Here is a 25,561-nt window from a genome sequence, read left to right on the forward strand (position 1 = left end):
ATGTATATTATATTCTATATCGATATTACCTTCTATCGAAAGCGGAAAGCACTAGTATCTCTACATAAAGGGTACGTACTTATTGTCGATCACAGTTATGAACAATCTGCATTAAAAAATTAAAATAAACAAGAATAATAAGCTCACTAATATATTTTGCATTTTGATTAGTGAAAGAATCCGCAAATGCTCTTATTTTAGTATAAAATAATATGTTAATAATCGTTCTAATATTATTATAAGTGAAAGAACGTATTTGGGGCGTAAGTTAAAAAAAAGACAAATTTTTAAATTTACATCTTCCTAATTGATAATAAGCTGCAACTCTGAATTAGACGTTGACAGAGAAACTAACTTGTTTCTCTGTCTACGGAATTAGACATTTGTAACGTCACTAATGTCATAATATGGATGTGTCAGTCGTGTCAGGACGGTAAACATGTGGAGTGTAGGTATAAAAAGATCGTGAAAGATAACATTGACTTACATTGAACATATAACTTGAAATATGTGTTATAAATAGTACTTAATTTGGAAATTGGTTACTTAAATAATTATACAAAAATGATTCCGGGTTATGGTGCAGTGACGCAGGCTCTCCTAGGAACACTTTTCACGTGGGGACTTACTGCTGCAGGAGCCGGTTGTGTGTTTTTTATACGTGGAAAACACGTACGTACTCTTTTTAACTATAGTTTATTTATTGTTATCTTCAATTTTTCTAACTTGACTTTTTGATTTTAGAGAAAACTCCTTGATGTGTCACTGGGTTTTGCGGCTGGTGTTATGACAGCTGCTTCATATTGGTCGTTGTTAGAGCCAGCTATTGAAATGTGCGAAGCATCTGGCTTATATGGAGATAAGGGGCAATACGCATTTGCCCCGGTAGCAGTGGGATTTCTATTTGGAGCTGTATTTGTATATGGAACTGACAAATTTTTAGATTATTTGGGAATCAATTCAACTAATATGATGATGAGTAAGTGGACTTTTATATATCTTTAATCCTGGGATAAAATCATATTTTCATTTTGAAAAAAAGGTGATCATTTCAAACTTTCATTTAATATCTTGAACCATGACCATGAACATCAAGAAACCTTCAAATATATTATATACTTATAAACACATAAAAAACTGTTAAATATATGAATAATTAATTCCTTCAAATTATACAGTACATTAATATATAAATTGCCTTGAAGACCTTATAGTACACATTACATTTTTTTCAAATTATTTCCTGCTTCAAATTTACATTCCAAAATATTATAATTAATAATATAAATATTATACATATTTTTTATTTCTTAATAGATTATAACACCTCAATAACAGTACTAGGATAATAAATATATGATAATGTCATCAATTCAAGTTTTGATTTTACTGACACATCATTAAAATAAACAATAAATTTATGGGACAAAAATAGGCTTTGTCTAAAAATAACCGGTTATTTATTTTGTTTTACAACTAGAGTATTAATTTGCTACAAGAAGCTAACCAGATAGCATTATTAGTACAATAATAATTTTGTGTAATCATTATGTGGTTAGGTATAATTTTCATAAATCTTTTATTCAAGAATTGCTATTATCGTCTATTTAAGTTTGTCTGAGCATATTGTGGTGAGTTAAGTGAGCAATTCTTGTAAATGTGTAAATTTATTTTGAAATCCTTAACAATGTAGCTCAAATTTTGTATTTAGGTAAAGTTTTGCTCTTAAGCTTTCTAATATCACAAAAAAATGAGCTTGGTAATTTTTTGTTATTTAAATTCATCAGTTTGATTTGATAGTTAAGGCAAATAATATAAGTATTGATGCAGTCGAAATTTGTCCAATTTTTCCCTTCCTTTTATAATATATCTTTATAAAATTTTCAACATTGACAACAAATTTGTTTACATTCACATTTTAATAAAAAGACATTTTTATTCTGTATTATTATAAAACTGTAATTTCATAATTCAGTTAGTAAAATTAGGATAAAATAGTTTGCAGTATTAACTTTAAATGTCAAATGTTGAAATGGAGAGTTTGAAGTTTTACAAGCAATCCTACATATAAATGTAATCCTTTTGTTATCACCTTTTTTATGATATACAAATTATTTAACATATCATCAAAACTTTGCTCTGATTACTTTAAGATTACTTAATTGTGATTTAAGATTTCATTAATTTGCTTTAAGGTTATACAGTTTTTCAATTAATATTATTTACATTTGATATTAATTTAACCAGATATGGTGATATTATTAGTGGTATAATAGTACAGTGCATAAGTGCATAATACAAGTGCACTCTCTATTTACTTTTCTCATAATCTGATGGGACTGCAATGTTTCACAAGCACACAACACGGGCGAAAAGAGTTCAGGCGCAGAATCAAGGTATATAGCGAGGCACGGTCTATAAAAGTAGAATACAATAATGCATGAGCAACATTAAACATATATTTTTCATTGTTGGTTTCTAGGGAGAAACATGTTCTGTATTCATAGGCGAAACAATTTTAAATGCGCCCATTTTAGTATAAACACATCCAGTCTCTGAAGCGTTTTTATTATTTTTCTGAATAAAATAAATCTCCATTAGTAATAGACTTGGTTTCCTTTAAATTTTACCTCCGGTATATAGATTTGTCAGTTAATTGTTTAATATTATGTGAGTGATTAATAATTATTTGTGTTTTCATACTTCGTAAATGAGGATGTTATCGTCGTATTTAATTAAGCAACGATATTTGTCTTCATTTACGGTTCGTCAGTAAAATGTAGAATCCGTCAAAATTCTGTTCGTTAGTTAATCTCATAATTTATTAAGTTAAGTCTGACCAATCATCGGCTTTCATAATTATGCTAAAATTTGCTTAAAATTGAGTAATGTTCCAATTCGTTATATTTAAAAAGCAAGGTCTTCAAATAAAATAAGTATACAGATTTTTAAGGATTATTAGCGAAAATATATTATATTTTGTGCCTTACTCGAAAATTTAATATAACATAATAATTCGTATTACTGCGATAACTCTGTCAATAGACTCAAGCTACGATTCTTATCCCATGTAATACCTACTACTTACTTTACTTGTTTTTAAATGGTTTTAATCTTTAATGATTACCGCAAACTTTTTAATTTCGTGTATAAAATTTATTCGGCAAAAACACCGCTGCAAACTTTTTGAATGATATGCAAAACATTTACTGGTAGGGCTTTGTGCAAGCTCGTCTGGGTAGGTACCAACTACTCAACAGATATTCTACCACAAAACAACAATACTCGGTATTGTTGTGTTCCGGTTTGAAGGATGTGAGTGAACCAGTGTAATTACAGGCATAAGGAACATAATATCTTAGTTCCCAATGTTGATGGCGCATTGGCGATGTAAGCGATGGTTAACATTTCTTACAATGCCAATGTCTATGGTCGTTTGTGACCACTTACCAACAGGTGCCCATTGGTATCTCGCTCGTCCGCCTTCCTATTCTATAAAAAAAAACATTGACAAAATAAAAAAAATGGTTTGGTGTATTCCTGTCTGCTAACTGGTGCTGTTATAGCAATTTTTAAATCAAATCAAATCAATTTATTGTAGCCACCGAAATCCTAATATACAGAAAAGCCATTCTCCCTTTAATAATTAATTTTCACAGTAATGTTTTTAATGTGTAATTAATTTTATTAGATTAATGGAACAATTAAATGATAATAAAATGTTATGTAAAGTTAAATTGATGTATAAAGGAGTATTTTATTATGAAGTAAAATAAATTTTTGATCAATGTACAACTGTACGCGGACAATTAGTTTAAATAATAACGAGATTTATGCACGTTAAGATTTCTTCTATCTTATCAGGGAAGAGAGGAGCTTGTAACACGTGCTCCTGACTGCTGGTTTATTCAAGACCATGTTATCTTTTATTGACAATGAATAGCTCTTTATACTATAGTTGTAATATGTGTAGATGAAATACGTATAACGTTATCGTACGTATATATGCGTATATAATAATCTGGCGTTTTATTACTCCTGTGTATCCTTGGTTTCAGTTTAATTACTCTTATAAAATAAATCTTTAACATATATTTTTTTTAATTACATCGATTTTGATTTTTGTCAAATATAAATCAATATGCAAACATGTTTTGGAATGTCATCTAAATAAAAATCAGCATTTGCTAAAAAATAACTGCGTACGGATATTTCCCGTTAAAATCGTTCCCTGTACATAGTTTTTTCTTTGGTCGGCTGTGTGTATATCAGCCTTCGACATCTTTACATTTATATTACTTACCATTTATACATATTTAAACTTATTTATTATAGTGATTTCATTATTCTAAATGATTAAATATTCATTTGAATTTAATATCAGTATAATCTGCATCTAATGTGTTTTCTCTTTTTATTTCTCTTTTAATTCTGGAATAATATATAAACCAAAAATAATCTAAGTAGCTTTTGTTAAACAGTTTGCTTAAATCTTAATTTTTTAATGAATGCATTAATATGCAGATATTTCATTTTGATTTCTATGCGGGCAAATGAAACATGCAACATACATGGCGTCTATCCAATTTTTTAAACTATGAAGGTTTTATTCATCGAAACTGGCAGTTAGGTTTTCTAATAATGTTTTAATGTAACACTATCACGAGGTTAATTTATTTATAAAGTTACAGATAATTTTGAGAAAATGTAGACTGTAAAATGCATCTATATGTTCTAATATTATTAATGAGAAATTAACTTTGTCTGTCTGGTATATTTTCACGTCTGAACCTCTGAACCAAATTTGATGAATGAATAATGAAAAGAAATGAACATAGGGTAGTTTTATATCGAAGTCTTGCCTCCCCCTAATACCCGGGCTAGGCCGCGGGCATAAACTATTTTATAATAATACATAAAAACAATATAATATTTTTTTTAATATTTATCTCAGAGTTTATTTTACACCATATCGGACAAAATCCATTTCAACATTCAAACTCTCATGGAACAATTATTCAATTCTCAGCGATAACAAAAACCAAGGATTCAAAAGAGAAGGTCGAAGATCTGGAAATGATGACAGCTCTAAATAGGCGGTCATCGAACCCTACACTGGTGACTATGGAGACACAGCCGGCAGAGTTCGCGGACTGTATAACGAATCAGCACACAGCTCAAAGGCGGCGTGGTCACCATCACTCACAGAATTCATTGGTTCGTATATTGTAATCCACCACCATCCACGAAAATACCTTTTCCTTTTTGATCTACGATTTATTACATCTAATGGCAAATGATTTATTACATCTAATGGTAAATACCTCACTGTTAGGCAAAAGTCTGCTGTGTTCTTAAGAAGATTTAGAGGTTTTCCTAACTTTGTTATCCGAATTGTTCACCGGCAGCACGAAAACTTAGATTAGATCAAAGCAACGATCTTAATTTATGATATATGTAACGATGTGGTCATCTCCAGGGAGGAGCCACCTCGAATCACCTTAAAAATAAAACTTATTATATACATATTATTTAAATTTGTCAGCAACAATTATTTATAAAACAATTTGGTAAATTTTCAGAAAACAGACGGAGGTGAAGGTGACCGTCGCGACAGTGTGGCGCGTGCCTTAGAAGCGCGTCAGTCGCAGTGGAAGAGAATAATGCTTCTCGTAGTCGCCATCACCGTCCACAATATACCCGAGGGACTGGCGGTGGGCGTCGGCTTCGGCGCTGCAGCTTCTTCCTCTCAAGCCTCTTTCCAAAGCGCCAGGTCAGTGTTAAACTATAATATAATCTTATTAAACTATATATGCTGTATTTATAATAATAATATCAAAAATATTCAATTGTGAAATTTAAAAGAATCGATAAGGAACGCTTGTGTGCTAAAGGATATTACACAACCAATGACTTTTTAAATGATTGCACACCTTGGGAATGAAACGATCACCTCCAGGTTATAGGTATATTATTCTGCTATTGTTGTATATTACATGTAATTGTAATGAATGAGATAGAAAAAAAAATCCCGCTGAGTTTCTTTCGCCGGTTCTTCTCAGGTCTGAGGTATTTATTTCCGAATCGGTGGTAGATTTATGACAATCAATAAGTAAGTGCAACGCTTCTATATTGAATAAAGATTTTAGACTAAGATTTTTGACTATAAAAAATACGATTAGGACGGGCAAAATAACATGAGCTGCCACATTTACCATTAAAACATTATAGGAATAGTAGTACAGTGGTGTTTAAACCACAGGTTGTAGATTCAATGAACTATAAACATTATAGATACAAAAAAAACCGATTCGTTGACGTCGTTAACAATGACACCAATGTCACGTTTTATGTCTTTTCAATCGTCGTTAACAATGACACCGAGGTCACGTTTTATGATTTTTAAATTAATTTTGCACGTATTAAAAAAAGCCGAGATGGCCCAGTTGTAAGAGTGCGTGAATCTTAACTGATGATCGTGGGTTTAAACCCAGGCAAACACCACTGAATTTACAAAGCTCCAAAACCTCCTCAAAAAGGGAAAGGAGGCCTTAGCCCCGCAGTGGAACATTCACGGGCTGTTACTGTTACTTACGTATTAATGTAAGAGTTATAAACGTACAACCACACTTCATTGTAGCGCGGGCTTTGTTTTTTTAAACAACAATCGTCTTTCCAAGGCATTTATTAAGAGGTTTTCAATAGAACCGTGTCTTTCTGTGTTTGAAATGTATGGATAATCAATTGATTGACGCGATATTAGCAATCATTATGCAATTAGCTAATGAGTTCAATATATTGTATACTGTTTTACTTTATCACAAAATGTATTATTGTTCCATAAATACCATTTAATTTAATGTTAGTTGTTGGTAGCCTATTGGAAAATTCCGTCTGGGTAGGTATACATAAATATTGTTTACAATAAAATCAGATGAAACTTTTAGGCAAGTTTCATCTACTATTACTACATTCAAAATAAAGATTTAACAAAATTTATTAATGAAATCAATAATAATGTGGTTATATGTGTAAAATACACTTTATTCCTAAACCATTTTTTTAAATACACATAAAATATAATATTAAAAATAAAATTCAAAATTTGATGTAAATTGTTTTTTTGGAAAAATTATGACCTATGAAACAATGATTAATTGTTTTGTATATCAATCATAATATATATAATTAAATTGATTTTTTTATTTCTTATTAATAAAATGTTTAGGTCAATATTATGCTTATTTTAAAAAAATACATAAAGACTTGACTTCAATGGCGCCTAGAAAAAAATGGTGCACATAGGTATACTACCACTATTTATTGTTTAAGTATCACTATTGATTCCATAAAGTCGTTCAAATAAAAGGCATTCAGGTATACTATATAGCCTCCAGCTAATTCAACTATGTGTCAGAAAATTGGTCTCGTTGAAAAACAAAAGTTTAAATTAGATTGATCACTTAAGTGTGTCGAATTTCACTGAAATTCTGCCACATGTGTATTCCACCAAACCGCATTGGAGCAGCGTGGTGGAATAAGCGCTAAATCTTCTCCTCAAAAAGGGAGAAGAGGCCTTAGCCCAGCAGTGGGACATTCACAGGCTGTTACTGTACTGTACTGATCATTTTCGTTCCTTCTAAATGCTAGTTTAGTTTGTTTTAATAATTCATAATATGTGTACCGGAACTAAATAAATGGCCTACAATAATTTAAGTTTTAAATTTAAATACGTAATTATTTAAACTATAGTTTGTATGTAGGCTACTATGTATGAATAACTAGCCGAGATGGCCCTGTGGTAAGAACGCGTGAATCTTAACCGATGATCGTGGGTTCAAACCCGGGCAAGCACCACTGAATTTTCATGTGCTTAATTTGTGATTATAATTCATCTCGTGCTTTACGGTGAAGGAAAACATCGTGAGGAAACCTGCATGTGTCTAATTTCACTGAAATTCTGCCACATGTGTATTCCACCAACCCGCATTGGAGCAGCGTGGTGGAATAAGCTCCAAACCTTCTCCTCAAAAAGAGGAGAGGAGGCCTTTAGCCCAGCAGTGGGACATTCACAGGCTGTTACGGTTACGGTACTATGTATGAATATTTCTTTCTTCTACTTTTCATTAATTAAAATAATTAAAAATAGAATAAAATGTATTGATATCGTTTTGTAGAATTATATTTTATATTAAAGTATTTGTATCAAAGCGACAGCTAAAGTTTAATCCCTTATGCGTTTTCCGGATTTTGGATTCCGAAGGATTTCATGGTTTTTACAAAAAGAAATTTCAATGGTTCGATTCAGACGACAAACTCCCATAAGATAAGATGCGTTAATTATTTAATTTTCATTGTTGATTTACTGAAAATCTTAACAAATGACACGTATACGTGTTTCACCTAACAAAGTTAACAAAGTTTGGCACAAAAAGAAATGTCATGTTAAGTTATAGAAATAATAAACAGTACACATTAAGTTGTTTGAAAACCCATTTTCAATTTTATTATTGTAATAGAAACGATAACGTCAATAAAAAGATAAACCACCGATAAAAAAGTACTTTGGATTGTCGGCAAAACGCCATTAATTTGAAAATTAAACTTTATACGAACGAACAGCGCAATCTCTTTTCTGTCACTAATACTACAACAGCGCACTAATACTGCCATCTAACGGTTGAACGTAAAAGCTTTGCATTTGTTTTAGTTGCTAAGTTTCGTAATTTCGAACGTAAGTCCCTTGTTTCATAAAATAGATGGCGCTACTTGTTATGCAACAAAGTAGTTTTTCCTATACTTCGACAATAAATTTTTAAAAACAATTAACCATATTAGTATTTAATTTTTATTCTATTATAATCGGTAATAATGGGTACATGATTGTTATAGAAATGGGTGTTTTCATGTAAGAATAAACATAAGAAACATAACGAAAAGAAACTGTATTACAATAACAATAAATGAACTAAATATTATTTAAATGAAAAAGGTTTTTCAATAATTACCAATTATGGTAAAGTCTATTGTGCGCATGATTCGACGTATAATGCGTCGCCATTTTGTTACGTCAGAAGGAACGCGAGGCACCGGAGGGCGCCGTTGCAGGAATTTCATTGATAACTTAGCGTGAGCAGAATAAAACTAGTTGTGCTATGAACTCATCACTGACTATATTCCAATTAGATTAGGCTCTATATTTTATTTATTTTCATGAACGAATTCCAAAGCGTCACGTATTTTATATCCTTAGTAGGTAGATAACCAGTATTAAAAGAAAATGTTTCTAGCGCTTCTCCTGGTTACAAAATATCATAAAAATTTTTGCCACATAAACCTTCATGTTCGTAGTATCTAAATAGTTCTATTTGCACTGATAAGAGGTTACACGGTGTAAGTACTTTGAAATCAATTAAATGTTGTTTTCAATAGCTTAATGTTAATTAACATAATTATTTTTGTCAATAGAAATGTAAAATAACATAGTCTGTGTGACTAAACAAGTTACTGTTTTGAAATACTATCGGAACGTTGTCAAATTGTAATATCATCGCGTTTTTGTAGATTTCACTTTTATAATGTAGACGAACGGTCATAACTGTCACGGTTCGGACCATTTCGTAAGCTATAAATAATCTATATTTTGTCAAAGAAAAAAACTGGGAAATTGTATCGTCTCGTCTCATCGATCGTTTGGCATGGAGGAGCCGTCAGACGCCTACTTACTGTGTTTGCATGGTGATGGCGACGCCTACTGCTAGAGTTAATTTTGTCAATAAGTTATTATGAAACGTTTAACGCGCTGTTTCAGTGCTGATTAAAGCTGACGTATATTACTGGTGGATCGTCGAATGTGACAATTCAATGTTTAGGGAAGCGATGAACTGCTGCTTCACCAATTTTTGGGAGCGATATTAACTTTTTATTAGTAGTGATAAATTATATTATCTGAAAAAAAATAACGCACTTTTGAAACATTTATTTACTAGAATGTAAATTAAATGCTTTCTGAAAAAATATAGTACGTAGTCTCATTTAGTGCTTATATTTATATTAAATAAATAGAAAATCTTTCTTAGTGCATGTATGACACTGATATTTCTTTTTTAAAACCATGTTATCGAGATTCGTCTGTACTAAATAAGATTATATGTTTTCGTTTGATGATAATGAGAGGAGATGCGGTACTAGAATTGGCGAAGACGGTTCATTTGTAGATGCGGCGAGTGGAGCCAATTCGCGTGGCGGGCGAGGGCATCGACCCGCGCCGGCGCAGACGTTGCCGTCACCGCCGCCGACGCCGTTTGGTGAAACTATTTCACTGAAAAATCCGCCGGCACATCGTATCATTGAAGTCAACCTTGACAATTTGTCGCGTCGTCTATACCGCCGCGTGGGTGCCCCCGGAGCACCTATTCATAACCGTTAAATATTGCCAATTCACCTCTTTCAGCCTCAAAGATATTTAAAAAAAAAGGCTATAAAAAGGTTATAAAATCAATTTCAGAGTAAATTCTGATTCTGACTTATCTTGTTCATTTATAATTATGATCAGTATAATTGGCATTCCCTCAAGACAATGCATCTATTTCTGTTACATACGAAAAGAGATCCGCAAGCCGTCCGTGTGTCACTATTTGTAACTGATTGTTATTTTTAGAAGCTATATGTCACAACTGCAAGTATAACTCTGTGGCTTGATTAAAAATAGGTGGATATGTTATCTTTTTAAATATATTAATTAAGAAAAACAAAGTTATCTGTAACTAGCATCAAGGGCTTATACAATTTCAAAAAGGCCTGTTTTTGAGATTGACAAAATATTTACTTATAAATAATATGACTTAAACGTCGTTGTATTATTAAAATGTGATTGAATTAAATTGATTTTTTATATCTTTAGAACGATATTCTTCTAAAATTCTAAATAAATAAAATGTTCTATTTCATTGTAGCCTATGTATGCATAACAGAAGGTGTATAAATTAAATAATAATTATCAACTATTATCAAAAATTCAGTTGTAGTCCAATACAAACTCGTTACTTAGTTACTATCTAAATGCATAGTCGATGAACGCATACATAACTGCTTTATGCAATTTACTTGATATTTGTATGGCGTGAAACATTCTTAACAGAGTATATATATAAATAGGCATAGAATACAGCTCAGTAGTTTTTATTTAGTTGCTATTGGAAATAAGAGAAGGCAAAACAATTTTCGAACTTTCAAATTCATATATGCTTACCTCAAATTTTAATAATGATTATGGTCGAATTTCGACCACTGGACGAAAACTAGTAATTTTAAGCAGCCTACTCAGTTATTATATTTATTGTAAAAAAAATACCAACCATGGAACAAATGTACTTCACAAAAGTACACAAAATTTATGAGGATATCATTTGTGGCACCAACTTTAGCGCGCGACTTTGCTCTTGTAAACGGCTTAGGCGCAATTAAGTTAACCAAGTCGGATTCAGCCTTTTAATTTAAAATTACAAGTTTTTAAGAACACGTTGCTAATAATTACTTACAAGTAATAAAGGAAGGCAATGATTTACCCGTTTGACAAATAAAAACCTTCGCACACTAGTACCCTTAGAATAAACCACTTCTACACTATGCACAGCCATATCTATTTATCTATTGTGCCTGTAACTACACTGACGTAGCTATTCATCCTTCAGAACATAAAGTAAGGTAAACAGTAACCAGTAGAATATATCCTGAGTAGATGGTACCCACTAAAACAGTGCAGAAACTTAACCGCTTATTAAAACGTGTGTTATATTTTACCTTAAATTTTTGTTTTAATGTAATTTAAATTAACTGTCTACGATTGTAACTTAACAATGAATTCACACACGCACACACACACATACACACACACACACACACACATACACACACACACACACACACACACACACACACACACACACACACAAATTAACTAAAAATATCAAAGCATAATTTTAAAATTTTGATGTAAGTTTTGTTTTTTTCCTTAATATACATTTATATCAAGATGAAAGTTAAATCGAAGCGACCACAGAACTGCTAGAATACATTAAAAAAACTTTATAAAAAAAGTGCACCACTTCCGACATCTTGAATCAAATATAATTACAAATTTCGCGTATTCACCGCATCGATAAGTATCCAACAAGGAAAAAATTATTATAAAAGTGTATACGGGCATTGTTTTCACAATTACTATATTATACCTTAAGAAAGCGAATGAAACTATGTTTAAAGTAATTAAAGCCGTTGAAAGTTACGAAATTTTATTCTGTCGCAATTTTTTAAATTTTTTGTTATTGTATAAGAGGTACAGGAAAATGGTATTTCGTATTCATGCTCATTTTTATGAACCGTTACAATGTGTTATTTGTTACACTTTGTATAATGATCAACAACAAAGCACACAACAAGTGTTTCGGTTCGAAGAATGAGACTGAGTGAGCCAGTATACAGACACAAGTGACATATCTTATTTATATATTACTGATGGTTATTTAGTGAATGCATAAGTTAGTTAGTGTATATTTTAGTGTTTCAAAAAAAGCTACTCTTGAAAAAATATTTTAAATTTAACAACTAAGCCCCACTAGAGGTATCAATTGCGCCCTGAATCCTTCGGCCGGTCTTATTTTAATATCACATATATATTTATCGTTGACTATAAGCACTTAAAATTATTCCCGCTATTAAAGTGGTATTATATTTGTAAATACACTCACATTCACTGGTGGTAGGGCTTTGTGCAAGCTCGTCTGGGTAGGTACCACCCACTCATCAGATATTCTACCGCAAAACAGCAATACTTGATATTGTTGTGTTCCGGTTTGAAGGGTGAGTGAGCCAGTGTAATTACAGGCACAAGGGACATAAAATCTTAGTTCCCAAGGTTGGTCGCGCATTGGATATGTAAGCGATGGTTGACATTTCTTACAATGCCAATGTCTAAGAGCGTTGGTGACCACTTACCATCAGGTGGCCCATATGCTCGTCCGCCTTCCTATTCTATAAAAAAAAAAAAAAAAATAGGCGGTTGCTCTTTGAACTAACACTTACAACTTGAGTTAAACAATAACTAGATTTTGCCGAGAACAAAAAAAAAATAAGTAAATAAGAATACTAGAGTGAACATGATTTCCCTATCTATTTTAACACTACGCATTAATTGTTGACATCAAGCGTTGCACCGGGCAAGATTAAAAACAAAAATTATTAACTTTTGACTAAAAACCATAACACACAATAACTTGTTATCAAAGTAATATAAAATATATCAATTATTCATTAAGAGCTATTTTTACGAGAGTACATTCCGTATGTTTGAGATTACTGTTGTTAAATAGAGATGCAAACAGTTGTCTACCTCAAGAGCAATACGTATGTATATGGAAAATTTTCATATCAGTTAAACTATGTGCAAGCTCGTCATATATTCTATCACAAAATAGCAGTACTTGGTATTGTTGTGTTCCGGTTTGAAGGGTGAGTGAGACAGTGTAATTACAGGCACAGCGGACATAACATCTTAGTTCCGAAGGTTGGTGGTGCATTGGTGATCTAAGCGATGGTTAACATTCCATACAATGCCAATGTCTATGGGCTTTGGTGACCACTTACAATCAGGTGCCCCATATGCTCGTCCGCCTATTCTATAAAAAGAGCCCTACGTTTTGCCTTTAATTTTTTTTAGATATTCTCATAAATATCTCATCCATCTAGTTATGTAAGCTTATGACGGTAATGCTATTTAAAATATTTAGTTATTCGTGTAAAAAAAGAACCAAATAAACTGTTCGTCTACTTTAATCATTCTCGTTTTATTTTAATTGCAATTTAAATAAAATGTAGACAATAAAACACCTCGTCGTCGAACAACGTTTTCCTGGAACTTGGGCTGGAGATGCCTAAAAGACCCCCGTGGTTTTCCCTTGGAATTCTATAATAGACTGTATGTCATTCCAAAACTATAATAAATTGGTTTTTTTTTTCCAAGAATCTTCTCTTCATACGAACTTTTCTAAAGTATACGTAATTACGAATGTATAAACTTCATTTTGCGAAGAACAACAATAATATATCATCCAGATATGAGTTACAAAATATTATCAGACAGTGGTAATTCAGGTCTGGGTACAAAAAGCTGATCGTTTGCTCTGGATGATGGCGGGAAATGAGATAACTATACTACTGTTAACAATTTCGTTGTTTCCTGCTTATTATGCAAATCGACCTATATCTCACTCTACGGATAATTCTCACTATATCTGGTACCTTTACCACAAAGAAGTATTAATGAAAACTAACATCTCAATCTATTATTGCTATTAGTTGCTTGTATTTTTAACTATAGAATTAATAAACAAATTAACATGGGAAGTTCTTTGACGATAAAATATACAAAAATGTTTACCTTTTCTTAATTTATGAATGAGTATAGAAGATAAAAATATGTTAATACACGAGTGATGTTCTCAAACGATCACAAGAACACTCACTGCAGCAATTTATTTGTCATATTCCAAGAAGACCGATGTAGGAACCAGTAACTGTTAGCAGTTAACCGTGTCTCGTACTCATGTAGATAAGTGGCGAGCTAGCGGTGTACCGGCGAGCCCGAGGTGGTCGGATGGCCCTGAGGAGCGGAGGGTGGCGCCCGAGTATAATGGGAGTCGGCAACCGCTTTGTGTCCGTCGCTGTTATTATGCAGATTAACACCGCCGGGAATTTGTTCAAATATCGTAACGAGCGCTCCTCCCGGCGCCGGCGCCGATCGCGCTGTTGTAATTTACGATTCGAGCCTCGGGAATGTGTCGGCGTTCGCTCCTTCTACGGAATTTGGAGCCGTTTTGTCCATTTTATATTACGCCTCCTGCCCGAGACGGCTGTTGAAGATTTCGGGGTGTAATTAGTTTATTTCGTTTTGTTCGTCGCCTAATGTTCACGTTGAATCTCGAAACGTACAGCTACAATCACGTTTTCAGAAAAATAACCCAACCTACGTATATTTGTTATCGTCGAGTTTTATCAATTTTTTCGTCTAGTATTACATATTAATAATATATAATAAAAAGTAAATAGTTTTTTTAATACTATTGTTTATTTAAGACAGAAACAATTACTTACTTGGCATGCGATTATAGTGAACTACAACTGATCTGTTAAGTTAATTATTTAAATCGCCACGGAAGCATAATAAATAATATGACCGTCACTAAATCATTTATAATTGACTATATTTTTATAATATAACGTATATGCAGGGTGAGACAGAAACTATAGAACCAATTGTTTGAAAGCTTAATAAAGCATGGCGTCTGAAATTCCGCGCACATTTAGACATGAGTTAAGCAGCAAAGTGAAATAAATGGTTGGGAGTAGTGGCGGAGGGGAGAGGAGGTCCGGCCGCATTCCTCCGAAGCCTCCGACCCTCGCATGCCGAACTTTCTGCCGCTTTCCCAGGATGGAATGCCAGCCTGCCTAATGTTACACATACATTTCTAACATTTAAATTATCTACAGCTTTTGTTTTATGTGCGATGTAGATAAATGTAAATTATGTTTTTATTGTTGTATATTCTAGAATAATTTTATTTATATACGATAGACTATTTCTGTTTATTTCGGAATTACAAAAAAAAAAGCTTTAAATATAACCTTACAAATTTAATTAAAAGAAAAAATATTTGATATATATTCGAAATGAATACTAAGTATATTTATTCTAATCTAAGAATTAGAAGCCAGAAATCAATTGTATAATTCTTAATTATACTAAGGGTACAATGTGTGTGTACTTGTATTAATTTTAAATCACTTATTCGAAAAGAGTCCTCATATCATTGTATATAAGTTATATTATCGCTCGGCTGTTAAAATTGTAGTCCCAATTAACTTGCGCCGCGAGCCTGACTTCTAACAAAAGCATAACTAATGTAGTGAAGATAGCAGTGATTAGCAGTTGCTTATACCAATGATATAATTTCTTTGCATAATTACATACGTATGACTTACAACAAACACATATATTAGATTTTGTTTTTTCTTTTTTTTTTGTAGAATATTTCTAAGGACTCAATGCAACTCGAAATTTAAAGTTAAATTTTTGTTTCGATAAATAGTACCTATGAGTTATTTTTTAAAACGAATTGTTAGAACTACTAAATTACTAATTGTTATACTTATTAAAAAGAAACTGTTATTTTATATGTTATATAGATATTGTAAAAATAACACAATATCTATATATATATATATATATATATATATATATATCATTGTTAAATATTTGAATTTGGAAAAGATAACTTACTATATTTAAAAAAATATTTTAAAGTATAGTTTAAGTAGTAGTACAGTATAGTTTAGTTAACTTAAATCTTAATATTTGACATAAATAAAAAAATGCTTAAAAAATTAAAGATTATTTTCCAATTGAATATATATTTGATTCGATTCGATTCGATTCTAAATAAGTCTAAAAAGGAACTTTCAGTAGCTTGAAACAATTATTACCTTTCTGGTAAGTATGTAGTTGAAACCGAATAAGTTTTCTCTTATAAGTATTAATTGACTATAGCTGCTTATCGTACGTAGTTATTATTATTGGAAAGGGCGCGCGTTCACCGAACGCTTCACGCAATCGTATTTTCCTTAGCCCCAATTAACATTTACGGAATATTTAGCAGATGTTTCGCTTGTCGCAAAAAATAAATAACTGCATGTATGTACATGTAAGCTAAACGCTACTAAACAGGGAGGGCGCGGGTGGCGGGCCACGGGCCGGATTCACGAGCGTTGCACTTGTTTTTACGCACGCGCGCACCGTGTGGTGCATGACCCCAATGGAATGTACCACGTGCACTAGCCGATGGAATGCGCAACTGTTTACTTTTTCATTTTTTCCCTCCTTCCACCACAAACAATACCTTTTCATGCTATTTCATAACGAATTCTTTATGCCCGTACTTTCTAATCTGGCTCGTGTATTGACATTTTTTATTTTGTAACGATTGTACTTTTCTCACTTGCGATATCTTTATTTTATAAAGCCGTTCAGTTTTATGCATAATATATACTATGATCATATCATATTTTTTTTTATAATTTATTATGTCTAAAACTCTAGTAATTATTATGCTTATTTTATTTTAAAATGATATATAAATATATATCAATTGTACCAAAAACGCATTGTCTGTGAAGACAGAGTCATGCCTCTCTCATGTCTATAGGCTTACTTGACGCGCTTCTTCGACTCCCGAAATAGAGGGTTCAGTAAACTAGAACTCATAAAGCAAAGGATATTTGGCGAAAGCCAGGCACGGTGCCGGAAAGCGTACCGGAAGATGCGCGCTCTAGATGCGCTTTTACGATTTCCTGTGCGCCGGCGCACGCCGGACACTCGTCCACTAATGACTCATTGCTGTCTGATTATTTTCACTCAATATTTCCCCCTATGCATCATCCACTGACTGTATGTATACGTAAGATTTCTTGAGATAGTTTTGAGTCACTGTTTTATATGAATTTGATTTTAGAATAAAAAGATGATTATTTATTTATTGATAAAAGGTTGCCAGACTGGCAAATAGGCCACCCGATGGTGGAGGTGGTCACCACCGTTTATGGGTATTGGCACTTATAAATATTATCCATTCCTCACAAACACTACCACCAAACTTGAAGACTAAGATGTTATGTCCCTTTGCCTGTAGTTATACTCGCGTACAGGGTTAGTAACCTAACGGGGTTACTATGTAACCGGAACACAACAATATTAAATATTGCTGTTTTGGCGATAGAATCAACGATTAGTGTCAAAGCCACTGTCATCAAATAATAGAAGCAATCAAATTTTGCCAATTATTTTTGCGATATTTGTACAAATGCTGAGTTTCTTTTGCCGGTTTTTCTTAGGCTAAAGTATTGCTTTCTGAAATAAATAATAAATTCTGTTAATTTATGACAATAAGTGTTATGCTTTTATATTGAATAAAGATTTTGACTTTGTGAAAAATGACTTAATACGAAAAGGTTTTGGTTTTTTAGTTATTCCCTTCATGAAACAACCTTTGACGTGATGTCTTTTTTTGGGTTCATTTGTTTTTCATAAAAAAATATTTATGGTTTTGTTACATGAATATGAAAACTATCCTTTCTTTATTAGACAAAACTTTATAGAAAGTTACGAATTACGTTCACATTATATCCGATTGTATTCAATGCGATAATTTGACAAAGTATTTTATTTAACATAATCGATCAATACTCAATAATTTAGGTTGTCATATATGTTGTTAACAATTAGTATTTAGAAAACTATTTGTAACTTATAATCAAAGCATTATACGTCAGTGGTGCCTGTTTGAACGTCAACTCCTGCGTCATTTACTAATTGGCTATTACACGTGCAATAACTGTTGAATCTTATCGTTTAAGGATAAATGATAGATTGCGTAAACTTAATGGCTAGTAATATATTCAGCTTTACTTTATTGATAGGAAAAACATGGAACTTAGCTTAACTTAATATTTTAACTATATAATATCATATACGATATACTTCAAAGCATATTTAGATCATGATAAACTAGATGATAAAAAATGCTTCTGACGTTTATGCATAGAAAGTTCTATACCTCAAACGACGATACATTTAAACTACTTACAACTAACAACGCTTCGAACCTTTTAACATTCCCAAATTAAATAATTAACTGAATAATGCAATCATTCATTGATATACGGAAAGCTAGCGGTCCCGATGATATACGGAAAGCTAGCGGTCCCGATGGAATACCAGCCATTGTGCTGAAGAAGTGCGCGGCGGAGCTGTCTCCTGTGTTAACGCACCTGTTCCAACTTTCTCTCTCTTCGGGATGTGTGCCGGAGGCTTGGAGAAGAGCTAATGTGCAAGCGGTTCCCAAAAAGGGGATCGGTCTGACCCGGCAAATTATCGGCCAATAGCTATCACCTCAGTACTTTGTAAGGTGATGGAACGGATTCTAAACAACCAACTGATCCATTACCTAGAAGATTACTGTCTAATTAATGATCGTCAGTACGGGTTTCGACCAAAACGGTCCACAGGTGATCTTCTAGCGTACGTAACGCACCTCTGGGGTGAAGCTATCGACAAGCATGGAGAATCGTTGGCTGTCAGCCTCGATATCTCCAAGGCTTTCGACAGGGTCTGGCACAGAAGTCTTCTCTCCAAGCTACCGGCATATGGTCTGCCTGCTCAGCTATGCACCTGGATTGCCAGCTTCCTACACAAGCGTAGCCTTCGTGTTTTAGTAGATGGTTGCGCTTCACAATTCTTTGTAGTGAATGCTGGCGTCCCCCAGGGATCTGTGCTATCTCCCACACTCTTTCTTTTGCATATCAATGATATGCTCTCTCTTGGGAACATACATTGCTATGCAGATGATAGTACAGTGCATGGTGGATACCACGGACGCGCAGTGGCTGGGCGGGCGGAAACTGAGGAGAGGCGGGAGAATCTTGTTATTGAACTCGATAGGACATTAGAGCTCATCGCCAAATGGGGTTCTGATAATCTTGTTGAGTTTAATGCCAAAAAAACACAGGTGTGCGCTCTCACAGCGAAAAAGTCACCATTTTACCCTCATCCCTCCCTCTGTGGCACACCGCTGATGATACAAAGCAAAATCGCCATGCTGGGGATGGACGTTCGCTGCGACCTTAGTCCAAGGGATTACATCGAGGCTATTATAAAAACAGCTTCACGAAAACTCGGAGTTCTGAACAAGGTGCGGCGTTTTTTCACGCCACAACAACTGTGCCTGTTATACAAAACACAGGTACGGTCTTGCGTTGAATATTGCTCGCACCTTTGGGATGGCTCCGCTAAGTACCTAATGGAGGCCTTGGACCGGTTGCAGCGACGTGCAGTACGCATTATTGGCGACGTAAAGGTCACAAACACCCTTGAACCTTTACAATTGCGTCGCGAGATAGCAGCACTGAGCGCTTTCTATCGTCTGTATCACGGCGAGTGCTCTGAGGAATTATTCTCTCTAATTCCTGCTTCCCTCTTCCTTCTTAAGTCCACGCGAGCTGGTTCTCGATGTCACCGCCTAACTGTGACATCAATTCCATCGCGCACAAAGAAATTTGGCAACTCCTTTCTTTGTCGCACTACCAAAAAATGGAATTCCTTACCAGCTCACGTGTTCCCCTCCTCTTACAACCCGGGTTCCTTCAAACGAGGCGTGAAGAGGCATCTTGCGGGCCGGCAGGGCGGTGATGGCTAGTACAGAACATTCTTCCCGACTGTACTGGCCGTCGTCGCGTTTGGACTCTACTACCACTTACCATCAGGTGGAGTAGAGTCATTTGCCATCCCGGGGCATATAAAAAAAAAAAAAAAAATCATATACGCAGACAATAAGATCTCGTCACTAAATCTATTGGATCTCTGGCGCTATGAGCGCAAGCTACAGAAATAATTGCGGAAATCGCTTCATAGTATACATTGTTGCGAACTTTAGTTAATAAGGTTACTTCCATAGTAGTACGCATTTTTCCTGGAAACGGAAGCATTTTTTTAATTAATAGATACACGAACTGGTAAGTGTTCACCATCGCCAATAGATATTGATGCTGTAAGAAACATGAACCATTACTACCAATTTGGGAACTAATTTGGGAACTAAGAAAATATGTCTCTTGTAGTTAAAATTATACTGTTTAACTTACCCTTTATACCGGAACATAACACTACTTTTTATTTAGTTGTATAATAAATGATGATTGGTACCTATCGAAACGGGCTTGTACAAAGCCTTACCACAAAATAAATTCAAACAATTAATAGGAAATCTTATATATAATTATCATATTAAGTAAAAAATATATTCTTACAAATAAAACAATTCATCTTAATACTAATCACAATAAATAACACATAAAATTACTACTGATTTTTAATGATTATCGGTTGACCAAAACCAAGTGATTTCTCATCTCAGTAACAAAAAAATTAAATGGTATACATAAATATATAAAAAGGTGGTATAGACAAATGCATTCGATTCGAGTAGAAGTGATTTCTATCGTCACTTTAAATTTAAGACACCTGAATTATATTCAATTTTAGTGTTTCCTACAAAGTAATTCGTCAATCGATATTTAGCTTGTCTAGACCCTGTGTTGTGTCTGTCTTTAACAGTGTTTACTGACCAGCTTTAATATTTCGTTTCCCAGCATTTGTATTGCCTGCTAAGCGAGGCCTGCAATACGACAAGTCTATGTTGCCATGGGGCCACTGTGTAACACCTGTCTGGTCACCTTGGCTTTAATTTTATAGCATGGTTTAATTACGAAATATAATTAAAAAGTCAAAAACGGACTCAAAGCAGTCTCGAGCGTCGCCCGTTAACAAATTAATGAGAACTTAGTGCATATTGTTTAAGGCATTTCCAGATATACAGTAACATCTACATATAATATATGTTATATATTCACTATATTACATTAGTTATAAGAAAAAACTTTTCGTCAGGTGATTCGAATTAAGGATTCTGTTTGTATTCAATGTGTAGTTAGGTACATACATTTTGGCAACAATATTTTTATCCGTCTAAAGTTTAAACAGTATAACAACCTCGAAACGGAAATTAAAGTTTGTTTTATGGATTACATTTCGTAGTATTGGCGATAACAAGAAAATTCGTAATATTGCCTGAGCTTATGAGTCATTACGGTTAATTCGAACTAGTTCTTGTAATATGCAGAGTCTTTCCGAGTATTGAATGAGTAAATTGTATGAATATTCAATGATGGTGAGTCGGTGTAATCTCAACTGCTAGATGTCGGTACCGCCCTTGACATGTTTAGTAGTTATTCGAATGGGTGAGTAATGCCAAGTGAATTACATGAAGGCAATTGAGACTTGCATATTGTATGAGACTTACAGGTGACCTAAGCTTCTTGTGGGAAAATCATAGTTACGTATTCGTTATATAATTGGATAACTATGCTTTATTTTGTCAACGTAATGTGGTAGTGTTATGTATTGTCGGACAAGGTCACAAGTAAATGTATCTGTATCTTTATTACTAGATGAGGAGACGTTTTTTTTTGTAATGGCTCACTCAAAAAACGATTTAACCTACATATATAAGACTCATATCACAAGGTGTAGTGCGTTTCGGAGAACCGTTTAGGATGTAACATTATTATATAAGTAGCTGCGCTTCGCAGCTTCATCCGCTTTAAATTTAGATTATTGACGTGACAAGCGTTTGTTTAGTGTTCTTGCATTATTATGATTATAATTTATAATTGCACAAGGCGACTAACTTTAAAAGGATATTACCTTCAATATTTCATTTTATTATGGTTTCTGTTTTGTTATAAAAACCTATTTAAACGTTTTGAACAGTTCTGGTCTTTTATGTTTTTTTTTCACATTCATCCTCGCGCAACGAAATAACTAAGGCTGTCAATATTATGTGTTCAGTGAGTAATTTTAGTAACACGTGGGCGTAATGTGACCCATTCAAAGCACGTACCTTTTCATTGTAAGACAGGTACCTTAGTGTGATAATCGATGCGAAGGCTGAGTAATCGCTACGGACCGCAAGGAATGTTGCATTTGTCGAAGGAAATCCGCCATGGCGCCTAGAATGCGTTGTGTATGCCTTACTCAGAAACTGTACTTTGACCAGATATGATATCATTCTCATTTACATTTGTAATATTATTGACAACTTTGTGTTAAGCTCCGAGCAATGTCGGAGCCGCTTCATACACGTATTTTAATCTATGGGTCACGTGTTATTTGTTAACCATTTTTATTTGAACTTTAGAATTTGAAAAATAATTCAGTTCTATATAGGATGAAGCAATTACTATTACTCTTTGGACAAATATATAGACGTTATTTTTCCTCCTTCGTAAATTATACTATCTTAAAAAGCGAAGAGAGTTCGGGTGATTTTCTCAGAATTTGATTGTGTGCATCTTTTTTTCTCTTGCTATTACTCAGTACAGAAAAAGCTAGGCTAGTACTTAAGATTTCCCAAGTAGTCGTTTCACAAATTATCGTTCCGATTACTTTTAGGTAATTCCTTACTTCAGTAAGGATTTTTGCTTGTCATTATTTTATCCTTTAGTTTTGTTTTTGCACACGGTCGGCCAAAGTGCTCGTTTACAATTCTCGTCGTAGATCGAAAATTCTGAGCTGAAATTGTGTTTCACACTTAATTTTCACAAATATAAAGTCGCAGACTATCTAATGACTCATTTTTTGGCGAGACATCTTGCGAGCAGACGAGACGACCTTAAAGATTCGACCTTATTTTTTTAATTAGAATGCGGCCGTGTTTACATCTTTCTCTTTATTGTGACATTTTTGGCTAGACTCCAGATTGTGACATTTAGAAAATAGCCCATCATATAATTTTGTGGTTGCAGTGTGACTGACAATTTAAAATATTTACTTTTGACTGGCGCTATCAATATTACATTGTAATAAATATTTTAAGTCTCGCGTCATATGTTAACAAATTAATTGTCGTTGTTAAGTCAAATTAGTTAAATATCATCGTGAGATATTATCTTACTTGAAAGTGTAAAAAAATACATTAAAAATATCTTATGACATCAATTTGTCATCTTTTGTTTCAATAAAATCACATTTGTACTTATTGTAACATCGAAGTTAAGATGTAAGTATATTGGGAAATTATAAGATGAGTGTCTGATACATAGACAATACGAACACAAAATATATTGAAATAGATGTCACGCGAATCTTTAGGACATTCAAACTAATTGAGATATAACTGACTGTAGCATTCGGTGAAAGTTTATTGTTCGCTTAACTTATCATTAGTTTTATTGTCGGTGTCTATATGGTCACAGGGGATTGATGACAAGGCGTGAAGGTATAGGAATCGACGACAATGGAACATTCTAGTTCGCCAAAGTAGAATTACATCTTGAGTAAATGTCTAAATAACAATTTTTAGTAGAGGCTTGTGAGTAGGGACATTTATGTACAAAATATGTTAACGACGCTGATGTATTATCGTTAGTACTTAAGCAAGAGGTTGAATAATATTAACCTGTTTAAAGCTAGCCATGAGTCGGGCGTCGTACCTAACCACATTCCGCTCAGTTTGTAACAGAACTTTGTATTTAGCTGATGAAGCGGTGTGCTTTGTTTATTGACGGTTGTTGTTCTTGTTTCAAATTTAATTGCTTATAGAATAACACGTTCAAAATTTCAAATATTATAAAATTAATTAATGATTTACGCTCTGTTGGTAGTTTCTTGCATTTCGTAATATTTCTTTCGATTCCAATAGTTCGTTACAACACAAAGTAGGTATTTTTGTTTTTAGCCGAGGGGCAATTGTTTAATTAAAAAATTGTTAATAAGGATAGCGATAGTGCGTGCGGTCCGGATGTACAAAGAGTTAACGGTAATGCACCAAGTCAGGTGACTGACTCGACAAACAACCTGCGTTTCTCACAGGAAACCGGCGATCGATCAAATCACATAGCCAGTATGCAAACATACATACGTATCGGCAGATATGCTTCGCTAGTGCCGAAAGGAACGCTTCATCGCGAGAGAGCAGGACGCCCGTATGTCGAGTGACGGACGTGAGATGGAACGCAGAAAGTCCGGTATCAAATCCGTGCGCTTGCGCTTACGAATTGCATTCCCATACAGGGTAACGGCGCTCGTTTTCCTTTCTCGTTCCTACCAAAGGCCTTATGGCGACCTCTCACTCGCGCAACATGAATGGAGGCGCCATGGAATGCGGTCGCGTGACGTGTGCGGCGCCGACGCCGATCTCGATGCACTTTAACATAGGCTAGTTTTACCTTTGTGAAGGTTCTAATAATAAATTACTTTGACAATTTATGGTCATTCAAAATACAAACAGGCAGTATTTAATTCCTACTACCTAAAACGTTTAAGAATTGACTCTGAATCACATCAAAAGCATTCATAATATTTGTAGAATCGTGTTAACATGTTTCGAAACTGAATACCTAAACATACCTTTAAAAATTGTTTTCAATAAAAAGTTTATGTCATCAATCCATACTAAAGTTTTTAATAAAGAAACAGAAAGTAAATTCTTCTGGTCATTTATTTATTTTTTCATTGAGGAGTTATTAATAGATGATTTTGCTTATAAAAATTGTTACCGTTTTAATATAATCAACATTCTATTTTCAATCAAATTTGCATCCAATGTATAAATATTTATAAATTTTGCAACGTTCCCTTCTTCTTGTAATCTTATAGGGCTTATTGGAAACAATTATTATTAGTAAAAAATAAATATTTACTATTTTATATACCTTATATATAAAGTGCAATAAAATATTGTCACTTAAAATGTCACAGTTATACCTACTTACATGCATTACCTCAGAATGATTGCATCAGATCGATCGAGATCTAAAAGCTACTAATCCCCAACCTGGAAGGGGTTAACAGCATCATTTTATTGACTCATTTAAAGATACATTTTTTAGAAACAAA

The 25,561-nt window shown here is 33.5% G+C and overlaps 1 protein-coding gene across 1 annotated transcript in view; it reads left to right on the forward strand.

Moving 5' to 3' along the window:
- Positions 1–411: 411 nt before the first annotated feature.
- LOC126774219 (zinc transporter ZIP11) overlaps positions 412–25,561 on the forward strand; it is a 53,800-nt gene continuing 28,650 nt past the window's right edge. Inside the window, exons 1-4 of the mRNA XM_050495638.1 lie at positions 412–672; positions 745–979; positions 5,030–5,217; positions 5,583–5,773. Coding sequence (XP_050351595.1) covers positions 565–672; positions 745–979; positions 5,030–5,217; positions 5,583–5,773 — 722 coding nt within the window. The 5' untranslated portion in view covers positions 412–564. The remainder of the gene's footprint in view (positions 673–744; positions 980–5,029; positions 5,218–5,582; positions 5,774–25,561) is intronic.

This window comes from Nymphalis io, chromosome 16 (genome assembly GCF_905147045.1).
Source record: "Nymphalis io chromosome 16, ilAglIoxx1.1, whole genome shotgun sequence".
Classification (NCBI taxonomy): Eukaryota; Metazoa; Arthropoda; class Insecta; order Lepidoptera; family Nymphalidae; genus Nymphalis; species Nymphalis io.